General features: G+C 42.2%; 1 protein-coding gene across 1 annotated transcript in view; it reads right to left on the bottom strand.

Moving 5' to 3' along the window:
* The window catches only part of Sec24a (SEC24 homolog A, COPII coat complex component), a 76,269-nt gene that overhangs the window by 13,469 nt on the left and 37,752 nt on the right, over positions 1 to 25,048 (bottom strand). Inside the window, exons 11-19 of the mRNA XM_045151904.1 lie at positions 20,212 to 20,330; positions 15,975 to 16,030; positions 14,455 to 14,661; positions 12,081 to 12,201; positions 10,154 to 10,312; positions 5,884 to 6,057; positions 3,595 to 3,705; positions 1,618 to 1,793; positions 1,326 to 1,463 (exon numbers count right to left, since the gene is read on the bottom strand). Coding sequence (XP_045007839.1) covers positions 1,326 to 1,463; positions 1,618 to 1,793; positions 3,595 to 3,705; positions 5,884 to 6,057; positions 10,154 to 10,312; positions 12,081 to 12,201; positions 14,455 to 14,661; positions 15,975 to 16,030; positions 20,212 to 20,330 — 1,261 coding nt within the window. The remainder of the gene's footprint in view (positions 1 to 1,325; positions 1,464 to 1,617; positions 1,794 to 3,594; positions 3,706 to 5,883; positions 6,058 to 10,153; positions 10,313 to 12,080; positions 12,202 to 14,454; positions 14,662 to 15,974; positions 16,031 to 20,211; positions 20,331 to 25,048) is intronic.

Raw genomic sequence — 25,048 nt, 5'->3', positions numbered from 1 at the left:
TGCACCTGGAGTTCATTTGCAGTGGCAAGAGGCTCTGGCATCTCATTTATTCTCTCTCTGCTTGAAAATAAATAAATACAATTTAAAACAACAACAACAAAACACCCTGACAGAGCCAGGAAACCATGGGCTGGAACCCCTGCAACTGTGAACCAAAATAAATCTTTCCACCTTAAAAAAAAAAAGAAACAAGCAGAACAGTTGGGCATGTGGGGATGAGTGGTTAGTCTGAGGAAAATGACAGCTTCAGGTTGGTTGAGAGACTTTGTCTCAAGAAACCAAAAGGGGAAGAGTGACAGGGAAGGACACTGACACTCTCCTCTGACTACACATCTGTACACACGTGTATAAGCTATTTATCTGCACACATCACACATACTACATGTACATGTCCACGAAACAAGTAAGTTAAAAATGTGCGTGTGGGGGAGGGCGGGTTGGCACACGCCTTTAATCCAGCACTTGGGAGGCAGAGGTAGGAGTCTCTCACTGTGAACCTGAGGTCACCCTGAGACTACATAGTGAATGACAGTTGGTCCTGGGCTACAGTGAGACCCTGCCTTGAGAAAATAACAAAAAACTTAAGAGCAGGGCACAGTGGGACAGGCCTTGTGTAGTACACACAAGACCATGGGTTCAACCCCTAGTCAGGGGTGGAGGTGGGGAAGACAGGTGGGATTGTGATTTGTGACTTAAATAAAACCACTATTTTCGGGCTGGAGAGATGGCTGAGTGATTAAGCACTTGCCTGTGAAGCCTACAGACCCCGGTTCGAGGCTCAGTTCCCCAGGACCCACATTAGCCAAATGCACAAGGGGGTACATGCATCTGGAGTTCGTTAGCGGTGGTGGAGGCCCTCTCTCTCTTTCTCTCTCTGTAGTTCTCAAATAAATAAATATTTTAAAAAAACCACTATTTTCATGAGCTGTTAGCTAAACCAGTTTCTGTACATAATCCTAGGAAAGAAAACAATAAAGCACCAAATACCACCATACCCTTCCTCATTGGTGTACTGAATATGATCAAGCTTTAAATTCTCAAGGAAAAGCAACTAACAAAAGAACCAATCTGGGCTGGAGAGATGGCTTCGCGGTTAACCGCTCGCCTGTGAAGCCTAAGGACCCCGGTTCAAGGCTCGGTTCCCCAGGTCCCACGTTAGCCAGATGCACAAGGGGGTGCACGCGTCTGGAGTTCGTTTGCAGAGGCTGGAAGCCCTGGCGCGCCCATTCTCTCTCTCTCTCCCTCTATCTGTCTTTCTCTCTGTGTCTGTCGCTCTCAAATAAATAAATAAAAATTAAAAAAAAAAAAAAAAGAACCAATCTTACCTCATCTGAGAGGTTGTCCACTCTATACAAACTGGGGTGGGTTGTGAGCATAAGGTGAACTAAGGGCTGGTTTTTCACTTGACACATAGCAAAAATGCGTTCATCTAAACGTGCGTTTGTCCCGGTCTGGAATGATTTCTATATTAAAAAGATACAAAATTAAAACTGTTCTCCCTGAAAAGAAAACATTTAAAAAACAAGCACTTTGTAAATGTCAAATGCTACAGGATTATCTTCAGACAGAATTGGCAAGTTTCCTATTTTCATTGTATTAGTTTCTGTTTTTTGTTACCTGTTTAAGAAGAGCCAGCACAAAAAGTGGGAAAAGCCGCAAAGAGAAAGGAACCATGAGCCCAGGCTGCTGGCTACTCAGGACTGAGGAGCGGTAAGCTGAAAGGGAGTCGATGACGGCGTTTACAAGAGCATCTCGCGCATCACTCAGGCTGGCAGTCACCGATCTGTCGACGGCTGAAGTGAGGTGAGAGTAGGGACAAAGCTTAGTGACTCACCGTAAAGAAAGCTCACTTTTAAAACTGTGCATCTGGCTTAGCGGTTAAGCGCTCGCCTGTGAAGCCTATGGACCTTGGTTCGAGGCTCAGTTCCCCAGGTCCCACGTTAGCCAGATGCACAAGGGGGCGCACGCGTCTGGAGTTTGTTTGCAGAGGCTGGAAGCCCTGGTGCACCCATTCTCTCTCTCTCCCTCTATCTGTCTTTCTCTCTGTGTCTGTTGCTCTTAAATAAATAAATACTAAAAACTGTGCATCTTTCTCCAGTTATTCTGCACACAGGAGCTCTGAAGAATCAAACCGACCTCTGTGGAAAAATTGCTCTGCTATTCCCTAGCTAGCCACATGACAATTAGGCAAATAACCTTTCTGAACATTTTGCTTCCTTATCTGTAAAGTATAGAATTACATTCCATTGATCCCAAGACGCTAGTACTTTTAGCCCACCATTTTTATTTTATATGATATTGAAAAAGGAAAAAAAAAAAAAACCTTTGAATTAAATATACAACACTGGGGTGAGAGATAGCTCAGCAGTTAAGTACACTTGTGCTTAAACATGAGGGTCTTGGGCTGAAGAGATGGCTTAGCAGTTAAGGCACTTGCCTGCAAAGCCTAAGGACCCATGTTCAACTCTCCAGATCCCATGTAAGCCAGATGCACAAAAGGTGAGGCAAGTGTAAGGTTGCACGTGCCCACTAGGTGGCACAAGCGTCTGGCATTCGATTGCAGTTGCTGAGGTCCTTGTGTACCAATTCTCTCTCTCTCTAAAATAATAACAATAATAATAAAAAAAGAGTATGTCCATTAAAAAAACATGAAGTCTCCTAGTCAAAGGCTAGATTTGATTCCTCAGAACCCACATAAAAAGCCGGACATGGCCACACACATCTGTAACCCCAGAGTGGAGACTGGATATATACCTGAGGTCACATGAAATTTTGGGGGTGAGGACTGGAGAGCTGGCTTAGTAGTTAAGGATCTTGCCTGCGAAGCTTAAGGACCCAGTTCAATTTCCCATATCCCATGTAAGCCAGATGCACAAGGTGGCACATGCACCTGGATTTCATTTCTAGAAGCTAGAGGCCTTGGCATGCCCATATTCTCTCTCTCTACCACCTCCCACTCTCAAATAAATAAATAAATAAATAAATATTTAAAAAAATTTGGAGGGGGGGAAATGGGTAGTGACTTGAGAAAGTTTAAAAGGCCATGCTTTATAATACACGACCACCTCTTGTTTTCCAAGTTAGAACAAACAGTTCTATTAAACACGAATATTAAATATATATAAGATACATTTGAGCCCAAAGTAGACAAATATATATAGTGAAAAAAAAGTAATTTAATGGTGTCTTAAGATCAGTGAGATAAAGAGGAGGGAATGGAGACAAACTGCTTAAGGGTATGAGATCCTTTTGGGGGTAAGAAAAATGTTGTAAGCCAGGTGTAATAGCACTCACCTTGGACCCTACCTTGGAAAACCAAAATAAAAATAAAAATGAAAAAAGAAAGAAAGAAAAATAAAGAAATTCTAAAATTAGACTGTGATGATGGCTGCACAACTCTGTAGTGTATCACACATAGCAGAACTCTGCGTAACTCCAGTCAAAAGTGGAGAAACCCTAAGGTACATAATTGTGTTTCAATAGGTGGTTGAGACAGGCAAAAAGATGATCTGCAGCACTTTTCCCACTGAAATGATACAAGCACGCAAGCATCAATGAAAACATGCAGACTTTACAAGTGATAACAACTCTTACCCATATTGGCCAATAACCCTGAAATTGCTTGGACATCAGCTCCAAGAAAGACTTCATTCAGAGTTGAAACTACTGGCAAACACAACGTATGCACACGAATTCTTCTTTCACCTTTGTGGAAAACACATGGTAGTAAGGGCAGTGTTAAAGACACTTCTTTTTCAATTTACAAGTTGAGTTCATACAGGAAGCAGTGTTTGTATCAGAAAGCAGCAGTGAAAATTCCAAAGAGTTTTTGCGTTTTATTTTTTAAATTTATTTTTTTGAGAGAGAGAGAGAGAGACAGAGAGGGAGAAAGAAGGAGGAGGAGGAGGAGGAGGGGAGGGAGGAAGAGAGGGAGGGAGGGAAAGTCTGAATGAGAATGAATGGGCATGCCAGGGTCTTTTGCCATTGCAAATGAAATTCAGATGTGCTACTTGGTGCATCTTGCTTTATTAATCACTGAGTTATCTTCCAGCCTCCAAGGCTGCTTTTTGTCAGGTGATTTCTGCCAGCAATGTGAACCTGACTACAATACTTGCAAAGCCTGACAGCCTGAGTATGATTCTCTAATACATGTGTAAAGCCAGATGCACAAAGTGGTACATGTGTCTGGAGTTTCTCCACAGTTGCAGGAGGCTGTGGCCATTTTCTCTATCTGCCTCGTTCTCTCTCAAATAAATAAATAGGTAAATACCTTTTTAAAAAGATGTTTATCTATTAGAGACAGAAAGATGGAGAGACAGACAGAGAGAATGGGCACGCCACGGCCTCTAGTCAATGCAATGAACTCCAGACGCATGTGTCACCATATGCATCTGGCTTAGGTGGATCCTGGGGAATCAAACTTGGGTCCTTAGGCTTTGTAGGCAAGTACTTTAACCACTAAGCCACCTCTCCAGCCCAATAACTAAAATACTTTGTTGTTGTTGTTTTTTTTTTTTTTTGGTTTTTTGAGGTAGGATCTCACTCTGGTCCAGGCTTACCTGGAACTCACTATGTAGTCTCAGGGTTGCCTTGAACTCATGGTGATCCTCCTACCTCTGCCTCCCAAGTGCTGGGATTAAAGGTTTGTGCTACCACGTTTGGACATAAATAGTTAAAAAAAATTTTTTGTTTATTTTTAATTTTTTGAGAGTAACAGAGGAAGAAAGAGGCAGAGAGAGACACACACAGAGAGAATGAGTACACCAGGGCCTTGAGCCACTGCAAACTCCAGACGATGGACCCCTTGTGAATCTGGCTAATGTGAGTCCTGGGGAATTGAACCTCGAACCAGGGTCCTTAGGCTTCCCAGGCAAGTGCTTAACCGCTAAGCCATCTCTCTAGCCACAGAAATACTTTTTAAAAATAGGAAAAGATAGCTTAGCAGTTAAACCACATGCTTGTGAAGCTTAAGGACCCCAATTCGATTCTCCAGGTCCCACATTAGCCAGATGCACAGGGGACACACGTGTCTGGAGCTCGTTTGCAGTGGCTAGAGGCCCTGGCACGCCCATACTCACACACTCTCCCTCCCTGTGTCTAATTAGTAAATAAATAAATAAAAGTAAAATCTTAAAAACAAAATAGGATAGCTGGGCATGATGGCACATGCCTTTAATCCCAGCACTCAGGAGGCAGAGGTAAGAGGATCACCATGAGTTCGAGGCCACCCTGAAACTACATAGTGAATTCCAGGTCAGCCTGGGCTAGTGTGAGACCATACCTCAAAAAACAAACAACAACGAAAAATAAAATAGGAAAAGCTGGGTGTGGAGGTGCACAACTTTAATCCCAGCACTCAGCAGGCAAAGGTAAACGAGGTTCAATTCCCTAGTAGCCACAGAAAGCCAGAAGCACAGAGGAGCAAGGCATTTAGAAATAATAACTGAATCCAAAGAAAAGATTATCTTAAGCCAAGGAAGATATTAGCATATCAAAAACCTTTCCTTTAGGGCTGGAGAGATGGCTTAGCGGTTAAGCGCTTGCCTGTGAAGCCTAAGGACCCCGGTTCAAGGCTCGGTTCCCCAGGTCCCACGTTAGCCAGATGCACAAGGGGGCGCACGCGTCTGGAGTTCATTTGCAGAGGCTGGAAGCCCTGGCGCGCCCATTCTCTCTCTCTCCCTCTATCTGTCTTTCTCTCTGTCTGTCGCTCTCAAATAAATAAATAAAAAAAATGAACCAAAAAAAAAAATTTAAAAAAAGAACAAAACACCTTTCCTTTATTACAAGTCAGCTTACAGTTAATCAAGGTGTACACTTACAGCTTTGTTAAAAGGTAGATTTCATGGGGTTTTGTGATAATGAAAGTAAACAAACTAAACTTACCTTTGCTGGATGTATATAAGAGTGCTGACTGAAAGGAGACCAGCTGAGTGTCAGTAAGACTTTCCTCCACTGACATCTGTACTGCATACCCAGCATCTGGACTGACATTGGGTAGAGACAATAAGTCTGTAGACCGGACAAAGAAGTTCCCATGGAAAGTGTGAATGGAAAGCCCTAGAATACAAAAATTATCAAAATAATTTTTATGTGCTTACTTAGAGATAGGCATATTTTATCCTGGTTACTTATCAGATAGTGAAACTTAGGTTAAGAGATGTCTTAAGTGAGCCAGACATACTGACACACACCTTTAATCCCAGCGCTTGAGAAGCAGAGGTAGGAGGATTGCCAAGAGCTTGAGGCCAGCCTGAGACTCCATAGTGCATTCCACGTCAAAAAGCAAAACCAAACCAAAAAAAGGCCTGGAGGGATGGCTTAGTGGTTAAGGCATTTGCCTGAAAAGTCAAAGGACCAGGTTTGATTCCCCAGGACCCATGTTAGCCAGATGCACAAGAGGGCACATGCGTTTGTTTGGAGTGGCTGCAGGACCTGACATACCCATTATCTCTCTCTCTGTCAAATCAATAAATAAAATAAAATGTAAAAACAAAAAAAAAAAGCAATTTTTTAAAAGCCCAAAACATAGGACTGGAGAGATGGCTTAGTGGTTAAGGTGCTTGCCTGCAAAGCCTAAGGACCCATGTTCAATCTCTCTCCAGGTCCCACATAAGCCAGATGTACTTTTTAAAATATTTTTATTTATTTATAAGCTGAGGAAAAGAGAGATAGAATGAGTATACTAGGGCCTCTTGCAGCTGTAAACAAACTCCAGATGTATGTGTTACTTTGCTCATCTGGCTTTACATGGGTACCAGGGAATCAAGGAATCAAACCCAGACTATCTGGCTTTGGAAGCAAGTGCCTTTAACTGCTGAGCCATCTCTCCTGGACTCCCTCCTCTCCCCCGCATCTTTTATGTTTTTTTTATTTTGGTTTTCAAGGTAGGGTCTCACTCTAGCCTAGGTTGAACTGGAATTCACTATGGAGTCTCAGGGTGGCCTTGAACTCAAAGCAATCCTCCTACCTCTGCCTCCCAAGTGCTGGGATTAAAGGCACGCACCGTGATGCCCAGCTATTACCCCCTCCCTTTTTTTTTTTTTTTTTTTTTTTAAGTATTTTTATTTGGGCTGGAAAGAAGGCTTAGAGATTAAGGCGCTTACCTACAAAGCCAAAGGACCTAGGTTCAATAACCCAGTACTTTTTGTAATATCCCCCCTTGTTTAACAGTATGTAATTTTGTGGTTTAACTCCTGATCCTGTTTTTACTATAAACATCATGTGGTTATTTCCAATAAGAGCTGACTCTGAACAGAAAAAAAAATTTCTTTTAATCTTAAAAAAAACCTTTAAAGCAAAAATCAGAGGGAAAAAAAGGGTGTGGGAATGTATGTACAAAAATGGGTGTCCACGATATGGTTAAAAAAAATTGTGGGGCTGGAGAGATGGCTTAGCAGTTAAGTGCTTGCTTGTAAAGCCAAAGGACACCAGTTCAAGGTTTGATTCCCCAGGACCCAAGTAAGCCAGATGCACAAGGTGGCACATGCATCTGGAATTCATTTGCTGTGGCTAGAGGCCCTGGCGCACCCATTCTCTATGTGCTTCTTTCTCTTGCTGTCTGCCACTCTCAAATAAATAAAAAATAAACAAACAAAAAAAATTGTGGTCTCTAACCAGGCATGGTAACACATGTCTTTAATCCCAGCACTCAAGAGGCAGAGGTAGGAGGATTGCCATGAGTTCAAGGCCATCCTGAGACTAGTGAATTCCAGGTCAGCCTGGGCTAGAGTAAGATCCTACCTCAAAAAACAGGTATCATAGTGCTAGAAAGAAGTGACTGGAGTACTAAGTAACATCTTGATCACACCTTCCAAGGCTCAGGGTCTAATGCGGAAGAGGTGGCAAAAAGAATCTAAGAGCCAAAGGAAGGATAGGACTCCTTACAATGTGCTCCCTCCAGACATAAATTGGCCTGCATATCCATGACCTCACAGTGCCTGACACTACCTACACAAGACCATCATAGGAGGAGGAAAAGATCATGACATCAAAATAAAAGAGAGACTGATTGAGAAGGGGAGAGGATATGATGGAGAATGGAATTTCAAAGGGAAAGTGAGGGGGAGGGAGGGTATTACCATGGGATACTTTTTATAATCATGGAAAATGTTAATAAAAATTGAGAAAAACAAACAAACAAAAAAAACAAAGAAACAAAAAATTGTGGTCTCTATTGTTTTTACCTAAAATTAAGCTAAAATATATGGTTGACTATATATGGGAAAAAAAATTATTATTTTTCTATTTCTGAAAAACATTTATTTATTTATTTTTTAAATTTGTGGCTGGAGAGATGGTTTAGCAGTTAAGGCGCTTGCCTGCAAAGCCAAAGAACCCAGGTTCAACTCCCCAGGACCCGTGTAAGCCAGATGCATAAGGGGGCGGCATGCATCTGGAGTTTGTTTGTAGTGGCTGGATCTCTGGAATGCCCGTTTTCTCTCTCTCTCTCTCTCTCTCTCTACCTATTGCTGTATCTCTTGCTCTCAAATAAATAAATAAATAAAAATATTTTTAAAAGATTATTTATTTGAGTGACAGAGAGAGAAAGAGAGAACGAGAGACAGAATGGGTGCATCAGAGCCACCAGCTACTGCAAATGAACTCCAGATACATGTGCCACCTGTGCATCTTGCTTATGTGGGTTCTGGGGAATTGAGCCTTGAACTGGTGTCCTTTGGCTTCACAGGCAAGTACTTAACCACTAAGCCATCTCTCCAGTCCCAGGAAAACTTTTATTTTATTTCTTTCTTTACTGAATTTTCTTGGAAGTATGGGCTCACTCTAGTCAAGGTTGATCTGAACTCACTCTGTAGTCCCAGGCTGGCCTTGAACTCACAGGGATCCTCCTACCTCTGCCTCCGAAGTGCTAGGTTAAAGGCATGTGCCACCATGTCCGGCGGGAAAACTTTAAAATTACTTATTTACTTGTACATGTATATGTGTAATAGAGGGTTGCAACTACCATGGGTAACACAGCAAAATGTCATCGCAAAAAAGATCTTCAAAGACCTGCATAACAGGAGGTGGAAAATGATGTCATCAAAACAGAAGAGACTACATGGAAAGAAGAAGGGATTCAATGAAGGGCAGATTTCGTAGGGAGAAAACGGGAGTAATTGGAGGGGGAATTATCATGGCTTATTGTCTGTACTTATGGATGTTGTCAATAAAGTTATAAAAAAGATTTCTCACTGCTATTGTTCAGTGAGTGCAATAAAAATCCATCAATAACACAGTTTTCATTTCTTTTCTTTTTTTTTGTAGTTTTATTTTCTATAAGGACATGTTCTCTTTGTTTAAAAAAAAAAAAAAGTGGGCTGGAGAATGGCTTAGCGGTTAAGCGCTTGCCTGTGAAGCCTAAGAACCCCGGTTCAAGGCTTGATTCCCCAGGACCCACGTTAGCCAGATGCACAAGGGAACGCACGCATTTGGAATTCGTCTGCAGTGGCTGGAAGCCCTGGCATGCCCATTCTCTCTTTCTCTCTCTGCCTTTTTCTCTGTCAGTCGCTCTCAAATAAATAAACACATGAATGAATAAACCAAGAAAAATTAAGAAAAAAAGAAGATAGACAACTCATTGAGAAAAAAAAAAAAGTAGGGCTAGAGAGATGCATCTGGCTTACATGGGTCCTGGGGAATAAAACCTGGGTCCTTTGGCTTCACAGGTAAATGCCTTAACAGTTAAGCCATCTCTCCAGCCCAAATACTACCTATTTTAAAAGTATTTCTTTTTTTCTTTTTCAAAGATATTTATTTACTTATTTATTTATGAGAGAGAGAGATAATGGGCACATCAGGGCTTCTAGCCTCTCTGCAAACCAACTCCAGATACAAGGGCCACCTTGTGCATCTAGTTTACATGGGTACTGGAGAATTGAACCTGGGTTGTTAGGCTTTGCAGGCAAGTGCCTTAACTGCTAAGCCATCTCTCTAGTCCCCCCCGGCTTTTTTTGTCTAGTAGGGTCTCGCTCTAGCCCAGGCTGACCTGGAATTTACTTGCTTCAAACTCACAGCAACCACCACACTTGGATTAAAGTATTTCTTGGCTGCATATTCTTTAGCTGGCAAAGGACCTCATCAGTATAAATGAAAATGTGTATATTTATTGGTATAAAAATATTTATTCCTATGTGGATAAGAGAAGTGTTCTCACCTTTGGTACACCGAATCCTCATGACCGCCTCAAATCCGATCTTCCGAGTGAGATACCTCTGCAGTTCTCTCTGCAGTTTCTGTACTTGGACTGGGTTGTGCTGGTGGTGGTACGAGGGATAGTAATAGACACTGCCTGCTGAGTAACGAGAGATACAGCCTGGAAGAGAACACATATTCCATTTGTCTGTTTTCAAGATAAGGTCTCATGCAGTGCAGCCTATTGTACTGAACTTGCTCTTGTAGCTAACAATGGCCTTGAACTCCTGATCTTCCTGCAGTTTATTTTTATTTATTTATTTATTTATTTTGAGGTAGGGTCTCACTGTGGCCCAGGCTGACCTGGAAGTCACTATGCAGTGTCAGGCTGGCCCCCAACTCTTGACGATCCTCTTACACCTGCCTCCCGAGTGCTGGGATTAAAGGTTTGTGCCACCACGCCTGGCTGGTCCTCCTGCCTTTATCTCATAAGTGCTGAAACCATAGGCACTCACCACCATGCTTGGCTTCTAACAATCTTTTATTTATTTATTGTTTTCTTTTCAAGATAGGGTCTCAGTCTAGCTCAGGCTGACCTGGAACTCACTATGGAGTCCCAGGGTGGCTCGAACTCATGGCAATCCTCCTACCTCTGCCTCCCAAGTGCTTGGATTAAAGGCGTGTGCCACCACACCTGGCTTTTAAAAAAATATTTATCCATTTATGTGTAAAAGAGAGAGAGAGGATAGAGAATGGGCATAACCAGGGCTTCCTGCCACTGCAAACAAACTCCAGATGCATGCACCATTTTGTGCATCTGGCTTATATGAGTACTGGAGAATCAAACCTGGGTCCTTAGGCTTCACAGGTAAGTGCCTTAACTGCTAAGCCATGTTTCCAGCTCAAAATTTATTTATTTGTTTTAAATATATTTTATTTATTTACTTGTTTGAGAGAAAGAGGGAGAGGGAGGGAGGGAGGGAGGAAGGGAGGGAGAAAATGGGCATGCCAGGGCCACCAGCCACTGCAAACAAACTCCAGAAGCATGCACCACCATGTGCATCTAGTTTACATGGGTCCTGGGGAACTGAACCTCAGCCTTTAGGTTTTACAGGCATGCGTCTTGACTGCTAAACCATGTCTCCAGCCCAAAACACTCATTTTAATTGGGCTGAAAAGTACCATTATATCACAGCAAATGTATGCATTTGACACAGTTTTCCTCTAACTTTTCAACAATACTCTACTCTTTACTTAGTGATTTCACTATGCAAATTTTTCTGCTACTAAACTTCAGTAGATGACTATCAGGTACCCAAAAGATACAACTGACTGATCAGCCAGGTGGCAAGTGGAAGTGAGAGAGCGGTCATGACTGAAGTTATGAGTTGGAGACTAGACTGAGAAACATATCAAGAACCCCATTTTTAAAAAGGAAAATGTTGGGCTGGAGAGATGGCTTAGTGGTTAAGCACTTGCCTGTGAAGCCTAAGGACCCCGGATTGAGGCTCGATTCCCCAGGACCCACGTTAGCCAGATGCACAAGGGGGCACGCATCTGGAAATTGTCTGCAGTGGCTGGAAGCCCTGGCGTGCCCATTCTCTCTCTCTGCCTCTTTCTCTATCACTCTCAAATAAATAAATAAAAATAAACAAAAAAAAAAAAAAAAAAAGGAAAATGAGGGCCGGGGAGATGGCTTAGCGGTTAAGTGCTTGCCTGTGAAGCATAAAGACCCTGGTTCGAGGCTCGAATCCTCAGGACCCACGTTAGCCAGATGCACAAGGGGGTACACGCGTCTGGAGTTCATTTACAGTGGCTGGAGACCCTGGTGTGCCCATTCATTCTATATATATATATCTGCCTTTTTCTCTCTCTTTTGCTCTCAAATAAGTAAATAAAACTAAATGAAAAAAAAATTAAAAAAAAAAACAAAACAAAACAGAACTTACCCAGAGAAGCCAAATCAGAATATTGTCCACTGAGAAGGAATAAGTCAACAGCTACCTGCTGACCAGAACAGTCCAAAGCTAATTTCTTATAGAAATCAGTGGATGGTGTCAGGTGTATTTCCTATTAGTAATAAATACAGAGAAATGTTTAAAAATTATCAAACAATATAAATACACATCTATATCTACCACAGTGCGGATAACAATGATCTCTAAGCATTCTACACAATCCTTTTTCTTTGTTATATTATTTGATTTTTTTCTATTATTTTTGAGAGAGAGAGAAAAGGCAGAGACAGAAAAAGAGAGACAACGAGTGTACCATGGCCTTTCAGCCACTGTGAATGATCTCCAGATCATGTGCGCCCCCTTGTGGCTCATGTGCAACACTGCACTTGTGTCACTGTGGACCTGGCTACGTGTGACCTGGACACTCTAACATGTTCTTAGGCTTTGCAGGCAAACCCTTTACCTGCTAAGCCATCTCTCCAGCTCTTGATTTTTTTAAAAATATTTTTTATTATTTATTTAGTTAGTTATTTATATGACAGAGAGAAAGAGGGATGGGCAGAGAGAGAATGGGCACACCAAGGCTTCTAGCCACTGCAAACTAACTCCAGATGCATGCGCCACCTTGTGCATCTGGCTTACGTGGGTCCTGGGGAATTGAACGTGGGTCCTTTGGCTTTGCAGGCAAATATCTTAACTGCTGAGCCATCCCTCCAGCCCCATCCAGCTCTTGGATTTTTTGTTAAGAAGCATGTGCTGGCCTGATATGGTGGCAAACTGCTGCAACCCCAGTGTATGGAAGACTAAGAAGGACAACTATGAGTTCAAGGCTAGCCTGGGTTACACAGCAAAAAATCAAAGTATTTTCAAAGTTAACATTAAAGAAATATCTCTAGTACATTATTTTTTGTAATAGGAAAAGATAATTATTATTGTAACTTAACTCTATCACATGCTGGGTATTGCACTAAACAATTTTACATGTAAGTAATGTGTATCTGGTCCTTTCAACTATATTTACTTCATATGCATGGACACAAAGGAATCATAAATTCAGGAGTTATATGTAGAACTTGGACAATCTGGCTACAGGAATGCTATGACACCTACATAGCACACTGGCTTCTCACATCATTTGAGAAATGCAGGTCTCAAACTCAAGCTAACATATACAGGGCGCTCAAAAGCAATTTGTGCCTATCACCTATCAAACTATAGCCTAGGTCCCAAACTCTGTCCCCAGATTTTCTCACTAAAGCCAGGTTGGAATACTAGCAGCCTGCTAAACATATTAAAAATAAGGTGTAAGAGCCTGGTATTGTGGTTCACACTGTTAATCCCAGCACTTAGAAGGTTGAGGAAGGAGGACTGCCATGAGTTCAAGGCCAGCCTGGGCTACAAAGAAAGACCTGGTCTCAAAACAAAACAAAACCACAACCAAAAAGTAAGTAAATAAAAATAAAGACTAGGAGAGAGGGAGGGGACATGATGGAGGGTGGATTTGTGAAGGTGAAAGAGGGGAAAGGGAGGGAATCATCACGGTGATTTTCTGTAAGTATGGAAGGTGTCAATAAAAAAAAAATAAGAAAATAAAAAAAGGAAAAAATATAAATAGACTATCTGGGTGTGGTGGTGCTTGACCTTGATCCCAGCACTCGAGAGGCAGGACAATCCCTGTGAATTTTAGGTCAGTCTGGGCTACAGTGAGACCCTACCTCAAAAAACAAAACAAATCAACTACAATTAAAAAAAAAAAAAAAGATGAATCAGTTAGTTTAAAAAAAATGTAGGGCTGGTGAAATGGCTTAGCAGTTAAGGTGTTTGCCTGTGAAATCTAAGGACCCAGGTTCGATTCCCCAGGACCCATATAAGCTAGATGCACAAGAGGGCTGGAGTTTGTTTGCAGTGGCTGGAGGCTCTGGAGTGCCCATTCTCTCTCTCTCAAATAAATCAAATAAATAAATAAAATATTTTTTAAAAATGTAATAAGATAGATATTTCTAAGGCTGGAGTGATGACTTAGAAGTAAAGGCATTCACCTGTGAAGCCTAAGGACCCAGGTTCAATTCCCCAGTACCCATATCAGCCAGATGCACAAGGTGGGACATGCATCTGAAGTTCATTTATGGTGGGTGGGAGCCCTGGTGAACTACTCTCTCTCAAGTAAATAAATAAAATATTTAAAAAATAGGTATGTCTCACAAAAGTTAAACATTTTACCCATTTTCTTATATTCCCTCCTACTAACAACTGAAAATTAAAAAAAAACAACACAGTAGACAAAAGAAAGGAAAAAACTCAGAAGATAAAACAAAAACAAGTTTTGTGGTCATAAATAATATCACACACTTGATGATTTTCTAACCTTAGCAGATGACCTTTGGTTGGGTTCCTCTCGGGGTTTCAGGGCGCCTACTCCCAGAGTTGGTAGTTGTGTTTGAAAGACAGACATTCGACCACCAGTTGGTGACATCAGCTTAAAGGCAGACTGTAGTGCAGGACCCAAGGCACTCTGGGTTTCCAAAGTCTTCATAAACATTTGTGGCAATGTTTTCAGTAAATCTTGGACAAGCTTATAAAAGAAAGAAAACACTAGAATGTTATAACTTATCTTTCTCACAGTAAGTCAGTACCTAATACAACTGATAGGAAAGGAGTCATGAAGACGGTCATGAAGATGAACAATGGAGTTGGTCACAGACAAGAAAGCCATTGTAAGTGAACATTATAAACTAGCAAGCAAGACATCAAAATCAGGGCCTTACAGTTCTTGCACATGCACAATCCCAGCAAGACTGTAAGTCCAAAAGGATCCAAAGAACCACTGTGATTTAGAAACTGATACATTTGAATGCCGTGTGTTTTTTCCATCACCTTTACACTTTATTCTCTTAGGTTCCAGTGTGTTTAACTCTTCCCTGTTGCAAAATGCAAGATATCCAGGTACAATGCCAACTAGTAATATTACTACAAAAGAAAAGAAAAAGAAAAACTGACTACCTATTTAAGTTGGACAAATAATGAGAATTAATGGGGCAAAATACTTCGCACTGTGGCACAGTGACCACTGCCAACAGAAGAGACCATAGGCTGGCTACCTAAGTGTTACCCTAGGGCAGAGATCCAAGTACAGGGTAGACAACACCCCTCAGACACAGTCTGTTCACCTCTCACTGTATTTTGGCATGGCAACTTCCAGGCAGGTAGTAAGAGTTTCTTCTGAACTGACCCCATGACATTCTGTGAATCAGAAAAGCAGAGGGCACTGAAGGCAGCCTGGCTAGCGTGCCTCCGTGCAGTGACCAGCGGTGTTCTCACAGCAGCCCCCCCTCTTCCCACGCAGCTTGCAAGCCAGGCCTCCTCCAGCCCTCTCATGAAGAGCCTTATCTTCTACTCTACCATACACAAGTCACTGCCTCAGACTAGGAGATGATCTACATGTGGCTGAACTCAAGAACTGTTCATTTAATAACGAACTTAAGCTAAGAGCAAATAAAAATGCTCCATATGGTAGAAGTATTACACAAAGAGGCTTTACCCTGTTCTTGCCTATTTGATACTATCTCTTCTTTTCTTAATTGAATAAAGTCTCTAAGCCTTACCCTCTGGTCTACGGATTTCAATTGTTTGGGGGAAAAAATAGCACAGAAAGAAGCAAAACTAACTAATTCCAAAATATGCATTTAAGAAGGGTGTGGTGGCATACGCTTTTAATCATAGCCCTTGGGAGGCAGAGGTAGGAGGATCGTCCAGGTCAGCCTGGGCTAGATAGAGCAAGACCATACCTCAAAAAAAACAAAAAACAAAACAAAAGGATTAAAAAACCCCACAAAATATGCATTTAATATTTAAATTAAACATGGCAGATAGGAGAGTATGCCTTACCTCTTTACTTTCATTTAAATTTACTAATAAGTTCTCTGGCATAGGTACAAAAACATCTGAAACAATAAAGAAATATTTATTTTACACAAAGTTGTTAAAGATATTCAAACACATGGACACTGACATCACAAACCAAGACAAAACAATCTTCCCTCACAATAGCTCCTCCTCCACTGACTCAGGGCCACCCTGGGAGCCCTCAAGGAATACCAAACACAGGCTTAAAACAACAGCGCTGCTCTCCTAGGGCAGTGCTACCCACCGCTGCAAGGAACACTGGCTCACAGACTGAAGCTCCTGCTTCCAGCCTTATCCATCTAGAAGCGCTGGGAAGCGTCTGTGTAAGTCCGTTGCTTCTTAGGTTAAAGACCACAGGTGGGGTGCTGTCCAACTGTAATCTCAGCACTTGGGAGGCTGAGGCACAAACTCATGTTTGGCTTTGCACGGGCACTAAGGAACCACAGCAGGGTTGGCAGGCTTTGCAATGGAGCGCTTTCAGCCACTGGGCCTGCCCCGCCCTTACTTCTACATTCCCTTCCCATGCCTGAGCCTGAACGCAGGCTGCCATGGGGCACAAGCATTCAGGACTCGCCTTTCTGAAGAAGGGATTTTTGTCTTTGCTATTGTTCTGTTAGCCATGAGCTTTTAGAAAATTCCCCTATCTTGCCATTAGCATGGTGGGATTCAAGAAGCTTGCCAGGGATCCAGTTCTTTACATGGGGTCTGGGGATTCCCAACTTGTTATTTATTTGAGAGTGACAGGCAGAAAGAGAAAGAGAAAGAGGCAGAGGGGGCTGGAGAGATGGCTTAGCGGTTAAGCGCTTGCCTGTGAAGCCTAAGCACCCCGGTTCGAGGCTCGGTTCCCCAGGTCCCACGTTAGCCAGATGCACAAGGGGGCACACGCGTCTGGAGTTCATTTGCAGAGGCTGGAAGCCCTGGTGCGCCCATTCTCTCTCTCTCCCTCTATCTGCCTTTCTCTCTGTGTCTGTCTATCTCAAATAAATAAATAAAAATTTAAAAAAAAAAAAAAAAAGAAAGAGGCAGAGGGAGAGACAGAGAGAACAGGTGCATCAGGGCTTCCAGCTACTGCAAACAAACACTAGATATATGCGCCACTTTGTGCATCTGGCTTATGTGGGTCCTGGGGAATTGAACCTCGAACCTGAGTCCTTAGACTTCATGGGCAAGCACTTAACTAATCGTTAAACCATTTCTCCAGCACCCAACTTTTTGTTTTTGTTTTTGTTTTTTTTTTTTGAGACAGGGTCTCCTGTAGCTCAGGCTGGTCCTGAATTTGCTATATGCTGAGAATGATCTTGAATATCTGATCCTACCCTACCTCCACACCTCCACAGCTCTGGTGATACAGAAGACCCAGGACTTCATGTATATTAGACAAAGCAAACACTCTACCAACTGATTGGCACACCCCGCTCTACTTTCTTTCTTCAAAAAAAAAATTATTTTATTTATTTATTTGAGAGAGGTGGGGGAACAGACAGAGATAGACTGGACACACCAGGGCCTTCAGCTGCTGCAAAGGAACTCCACACGCATGTGCCATCTTGTGCATCTGGCACGTGGGTCCTGGGGAATCGAACCGAGGGTCTTTGGCTTTGTAGGCAGGCAAGTACCTTAACTGTGAAGCCATCCCTCAAGCTCCCAGCTCTGCTTTCTTTCTTAAAGTTTTTTTTTTTTTCCTTTTTTTTTTTTTAAATATTTATTTATTTATTTGAGAGAGACAGACACAGAGAGAAAGACAGATAGAGGGAGAGATAGAGAATGGGCGCGCCAGGGCTTCCAGCCTCTGTAAACGAACTCCAGACGCGTGCGCCCCCTTGTGCATCTGGCTAACGTGGGACCTGGGGAACCGAGCCTCGAACCGGGGTCCATAGGCTTCACAGGCAAGTGCTTAACCGCTAAGCCATCTCTCCAGCCCTTTTTTTTCCTTTTTATAATATATTTTTATTCAAAGCTGGGCGTGGTGGCACATGCCTTTAATCCTAGCACCAGTGAGGCAGAGGTAGGAGGATCACCGTGAGTTCAAGGCTACTCTGAGACTACCTAGTGAATTCCAGGTCAGCAAAAAGAGAGATGGATGGATGGATGGATAGAGAGAGAGAGAGAGAGAGAGAATGGGCGCTCCAGGGCTTCCAGCCACTGCAAACATATTCCAGATGCATGCGCAGCTCTGTGCATCTGGCTTACATACGTATAGGGGAACTGACTGAACTCAGGTCATTAGGCTTTGGCAAGCAAGCACCTTAACTGCTGAGCCATCTTTTCAGCACTCTTTATTTTTTTTTTAAACCTAAGGGTCTATATTTTTATTTATTTATGAGAAAGAGAATATGGACACACCAGGTTCTCTTGCTGCTGTAAACAAACTAACTCCAGCCACATGCACTACTTTATGTGTCTGGCTTTCTGTGGGTACTGGGGAACATAATCCAAGCCAGCAGGCTTTGTAAACAAATGTTATTAACCACCAAGACATCTCCCGAGCTCTCTGCAATTGTTTTTTTTTTTTTTTTTTTTTTTTTTTGGCTAGCTAGCCAGCAAAAGACCCATTTTTAGTATTTTAGAAAAAAGCAACTAAGATGGGTGTGGTAGAGCATACACCATAAGTTTGAGATCAGCCTGGGACTACAGAATGAGTTCCAGGTTAGTCTGGGCTAGAATGAGAGCCTGCCTTGAAAACTCAAAACAAAAGAAAAAGACAACAGAATACACTGAAAATGCTGCCCTTATACTGAAAGAAGGCCCACACTAATGTCTCTACTAGTAAGACTCTAAAAGTCAAATAAGTCAATAAAAAGTATTTAAAAAATACACTTTTCTATTTACTTGAGGGAGAAGACAGAGAGTGAATATCAATAAGGGCCCACAAGGGCCTCTTGCCACTGCAAACTACAGGTGCACATGCCACTTTATGCATCAGGCTTTAGGTGGGTTCTGAGGACTCTTAACTCAGACCATTAGGCTTTACAAGCAAACACTTTTAACTGTTGAGCCATTTCTCCAGTCCTACTTTGTTGTTTTCATTTTATTTTTTATTTATTAGAGAGAGAAAGAAGGCCGGGCGTGGTGGCGCATGCCTTTAATCCCAGCACTCGGGAGGCAGAGGTAAGAGGATCGCCGTGAGTTCGAGGCCACCCTGAGACTACATAGTGAATTCCAGGGACCTTTGGCTTTGAAGGCAAGCACCTTAACCACTAAGCCATCTCTCCAGCCCTACTTTGTTGTTCTTATGGTACTGGGAATTAAACTCAAGCCCTGTACATGCTGGGCAACAGTACTAAGCTAAAACCCCAGTCTACTTCTTCAACAAATAAACTGAAAGAAAAGGAAATTCTGAGCCTGAGTTCAAGGCCACCCTGAGATTACATAGTGAATTCCAGGTCAGCCTGGACTAGAGTGAGACTCTACCTCATGGGGGGAAAAAAAAGAAAAGGAAATTAAAATTTAACTTGAGGTCTAACATTAATTTGTTTCTCTTTCCTTGTTCAGAATTCACTTCATCTCCAAAACAGTGTCCTCATATTAAATGAGAAATTGGGGCTGGAGGGATGGTTTGGCAGTTAAGACACTGCCTGCAAACCCAAAGGATCCAGGTTCGATTCCCCAGGACCCATATAAGCCAGATGCACAAGGTGGCACATGTGTCTGGAGCATGTGTTATTTGCAGCAGCTAAAGGCTCTGGCACAACCATTATCTCTCTCTCTCTTCCCCATTCTGTCAAATAAATAAATAAATAAATAAATAAAATATTTTAAAAAGTGAGAAACTGGGGGGTTGGAGAGATGGCTCTTGCCAGCAAAGCCTAAGGAGCCAGGTTTGATTCCGCAGTACCCATGTAAGCCAAATGCATAAGGTGGCACATGCATCTGGAGTTCGTTTGCAGTGGCTAGAGGCCCTGGCACACCCATTCATTCTCTCTCTCCCCCTCTCAATTAAATAAATAAAATATTTAAAGAATAGAATAAAATGAGAAATTGGAAATTTCACAACTCCACTAACCTCATGATTTCTTATTCAAGATTTTGCTTCAGCTGGTCATGGAGGCACACAAGTTCAAAATCAGTCTGGGCTACTACCCAAGACTATCAAAAACAAACAGAGCTTTCATTATAATAGACACATAGAATAAACTCCTAATTTGCCAAATAATCATGAGGTAGTTTTAAAATAGAAAATTTCTAGGCAGTTCAATAAACTCAAGTGCATAGTATATACCTTCAATATCTGAAACTATCAGCATCTGAGGTTGCGAGAGGCCTTCTTGAAGACTGTAGAAATGGATTGTACTATCAAATGTTATGAAGCCAATTTTTGTCCTAGTGTTGCCAGGAAGCCTAAAAACAAATTCAGAAGAATGCTTTATTAAGTTTTCCCATATATATGTATATAAAATATCTATGAAACATTACACGCATGCAAAGTTACCCAACGTAAACAAATGTTTAAACCTGTCAATGTTTACCTACCAAGAAGACATCTCTTTAATGACAAACACTACACATGAGCCAACTGGTATCCCAATATGTAACCTACTACTTCATTTGTTTTGTATATATTTATATTTTACGTATATATTTGAGATGGGTTCTCACTCTAACCCAGGCTGACCTGGAATTCACTATGTAGTCTCAGGCTGGCTTCAAATTCACAGTGATCCTCCTACCCCAGCTTCCAGAGTGCTGGGATGAAAGGCGTGTGCCACCACACCTAGCAACCTTGATTTTATTACTTAACTATGTTAGTATTGATTGAGCTTTCTGACTTCTGGGTTTGTGCCTTATACTTCCATGAAGCTGTTATGGGCACATTAGCACACACCACAGGCCCTGCTGACATGCTGCTTCGTTGGAGACATCATCATCACAAGGACACAGGTCTCACAATGAGCACACGTCCCATGCAGACTGGTGCGCTCCCAACCTTCCTGGTATAAAGGAAAATAACTGTATTATCTCCCCCTTACATGGTGATCTAAACCATCCATACTATGAATTAACACAACCTCCTACAGCTTCTTCTACAGCTTCTTCATCAGCATAATTACCTTAATCATAACGAAGCAACTCACAACTTTTCCCCCTTATTCTTTACAGATACCCGGAAAAAACTATCTCTATACTTATTACCCTCCAAGTATCCCTTATTATACCTTTCTCTGCCGCCGAATTAATATTTTTCTATATCCTATTTGAAGCTACCTTGATCCCCACCCTAATTATCATTACCCGATGAGGAAATCACTGAATGACTAAACGCTGGAGCCTACTTCTTATTCTGCACCCTAGTAGGATCCCTCTCCCTACTACCTGCCCTCTTCATCAGGCATTCAGGACAGCCTATTATTAAAAGCTGTATTGTAAACCAGGCATGGTGGTACACTCTTTTATCCCAGCATTTGGGAGACAGCGGTAGGAGGATCCCCATGAGTTCAAGGATACCATGAAACTACATAGTGCATTCCAGGTCAGGGCTAAAGACCCTACCTCAAAAAACTAAAAATAAATAAATAAATAAATAAATAAATAAAACTATTGCAGGAAAGATGGCAAAAGTATGTCAAACCTCGGACTATTTGAGTGTTTCTAAATACTATTCCAGGAAAAGGAAAACCTATTAGTTGTACATAAAGTTAAAAATAATTGCCAAGGGCTGGAGAGATGGCTTAGCAGTTAAGCGCTTGCCTATGAAGCCTAAGGACCCTGGTTCAGGGCTTAATATTCCAGGACCCATGTTAGCCAGATGCACAATAAAGGGTGCATGCATCTGGAGTTCGTTTCCAGTGACTGGAGGCACTGGCTCACCCATTCTCTCTCTCTCTGCCTTTTTCTCTCTCTTGTCTGTCAACCTCAGCACTCAGGAGGCAGAGATAGGAGAACTGCTGTGAGTTTAAGGCTAGCCTGGGATTACAGAGTGAATTCCAAGTCAGCTTGGGCTAGACTGAGACCCTACCTCAAAATACAAAGCCAGAAATGGTGGCGTATGCCTTTAATCCCAGCACTCAGGAGGCAGAAATAGAAGGATTGTTGAGAGTTCAAAGCCACCCTGAGAGTACAGAGTGAATTCCAGGTCAGCCTAGGCTAGAGTGAGATCCTACTTCGAAAAACAAACAAAACAAAAATATAATAAAAAACGGCTGGGCGTGGTGGTACACGCCTTTAATCCCAGCACTCGGGAGGCAGAGGTAGGAGGATCACCGTGAGTTTGAGGCCAGCCTGAGACTACATAGTGAATTTCAGGTCAGCCTGTACTAGAGTGAGACCCTACCTCGAAAAACAAAATAAACAACAGCAACATACATAAAACTGCAGCTACTTTTAAGTTACTTTATAAAAACTATTAAAGGGGCTAGAAGATGGCTTAGCAGTTAAGGCACTTGCCTACAAAGCCTAAGATCCCAGATTTAATTCCCCAGTACCCACATAAGCCAGATGCACATGGTGACACATGAGTCTGGAGTTCATTTGCAATGAATGGCTGGAGGCCCTGGCATACCCATTCTCTCCATCTGCCACTTTGTCTCCCAAATAAATAAAAATAAGATATTTAAAAAATTTGTACAACCCTTTCAATAGCGTTTCATGGATTTATCCAAGAACAAAGAAGAGTAAAAGCATGTGTTTTAAAGAGCACAATTCATGGAGCTATAGTCTCTACAGGCAAAGAAACTAGCTTTCATCTTGCTCTTCCTGCTTGGTGATCAACAGATCTTTATCACACACCTTTTTCACCAAAGTGAAGGAGTTACTCAACTTATGACAAGATTTGATCTACACATTCCTTTTATCATACAGGAGAACCATGCTTTCTTATATTGAAATGCCATATTAGTTTTTAGTGGGGTTAATCAAATGTCTACAGATTTCAAATACAGTGATTTTTAAGAGACAAGAGTTAATCTGGAGTTCACTTGCAGAGGCTGGAAGTCCTGACACGCCCATTGGCAAGCTCTCTCTCTCTTTCCCTCTCTTAAATAAATCAAATCAAATAAAAAGCCTTGACGTATTTACAGGTAAAATAATATGCTGGAGCTGGGCGTGATGGTGCATACCTTTAATCCCAGCACTCGGGAGGCAGAGGTAGGAGGATCACCATGAGTTCAAGGCCACCCTGACACTACAAAATGAATTCCAGGTCAGCCTGGACTAGAGTGAGGCCCTACCTTGAAAACTCAAAAAACCAGGCTGGAGAGATGGCTTAGCGGTTAAGCGCTTGCCTGTGAAGCCTAAGGAACCCAGTTCGAGGCTCAATTCCCCAGAACCCACATTAGCCAGATGCACAAGGGGGCGCACCCATCTGTAGTTCATTTGCAGTGGCTGTAAGCCCTGGTGCGCCCATTCTCTCTCCCTCTCTCTTTCACCCTCTCTCTCTGCCTCCTTCTCTCTGTCACTCTCAAATAAATAAATAAAAATAAACAAAAAATAAAAAAAAAGAAAAATCAAAAAACCAAAAAATAAAATAAATTGGCTGAGTTTTGTTTAAAAATATTCTAGTGGTGGGAACTAGGAGATAGCTCAAAGGTTAAAGGCACTTTCTTGCAAAGCCTGTTGGCCCAGGTTCCATTATTCCCCAGTACCCACAGGAAGCCAGATGCACAAAGTGGTACATGCATCTACTTTGCCATGGCAAGAGACCCTGGCATGCCCATATTCTCTTTTATTTTATTTTTAAAGATATATTTGGGGCTGGAGAGATGGCTTAGCAGTTAAGCGCTTGCCTGTGAAGCCTAAGGACCCCGGTTCGAGGCTTGATTCTTCAGGACCCACGTTAACCAGATGCACAAGGGTGTGCACACATCTGGAGTTCGTTTGCAGTGGCAGGAAGCCCTGGCGCGCCCATTCTCTCCCTCTCTCTCTCTCTCTGCCTCTTTCTGTCTGTCACTCTCAAATAAATAAATAAAAATGTACAAAAAAATTTTTTAAAAAAGATATATTTTATTTTTATTTATTTGACAAAGAAAGGAAGAAAGAGAGATAGGGAGAGAGAATGGGCACTCCATGGCCTCCAGCCACTTCAAATGAACCCCAGACGCATGCACCACCTTGTGCATCTGGCTTATGTGGATCCTGGGGAATTGAACCTGGGTCCTTTTACTTTGCAGGCAAACACCTTTAATTGGTAAGTCATCCCTCCAGCCCCCTCATGCTTTTTTGTTTGTTTGCTTGTTTGTTTTTTCGAGGTAGGGTCTCACTCTGGCTCAGGCTGACCTGGAATTCACTATGTATTCTCAGGGTGGCCTTGAACTCACGGCGATCCTCCTACCTCTGCCTCCTGAGTGCTGGGATTAAAGGCGTGCGCCACCACGCCCGGCTCTCATGCTTTTTAAAGTAGGTACGTAAGTAAATAAATAAAAGCCGGGCATAGTGGCACACACTTTTAATCCCAGCACTTAGGAAACAGAGGTAGGAGGATTGTTGTGATTCCAAGGCCACCCTTAGACAACCCAGTGAATTCCAGGTCAGCCTGGGCTAGAGTGAGAGTCTATCTTGACAAACCAACCAACCAACCAAACCCCAAATAAATAAACTTTAAAAAACATACTCAAGGGCTGGAGAAATGGCTTAATGGCTAAGGCACTTGCCTACAAAGCCAAAAGATCCAGGTTTGATTCCTCAACTCACATAAGCCAGATGCACAAGGGGGTGCATGCATCTGGACTTCGTTTGTAGTGGCTAGAGGCTCTGATATACCCATACTCTCTCTCTGTCTCTCTCCCTCTCCCTCCCTGCCCTTTTCTTTCTCTCTAAGTAAATAAAGAAAAATAAAATAAAACAAAAAATTACTCAAGGGGCTGGAGATATGGCTTAGCAGTTAAGGTGCTTCTTGAAAATCCTAAAAACCCAGGTTCAATTACCCAGTACCCATATAAGCCAGGTGTACATGGTGGCCCATGCACCTGGAGTTTGCTTGCAGTTGCTAAAAGTCCTGGTGTGCCCATTCTCTTTTTCTTTAATAAAGAAATCAATATAAAATATGCATGTAAGGCAAAAAGAAGTATGTGTAAAAGAGGATGATTGTGCTGTGAGTTCAAGGCCAGCCTGGGACTACAGAATGA

The sequence above is a fragment of the Jaculus jaculus genome, chromosome 6 (genome assembly GCF_020740685.1).
Source record: "Jaculus jaculus isolate mJacJac1 chromosome 6, mJacJac1.mat.Y.cur, whole genome shotgun sequence".
Taxonomy (NCBI): Eukaryota; Metazoa; Chordata; class Mammalia; order Rodentia; family Dipodidae; genus Jaculus; species Jaculus jaculus.
Note: the sequence above shows the minus strand (reverse complement) of the source record. Positions and strands in the feature narration are given on the sequence as shown.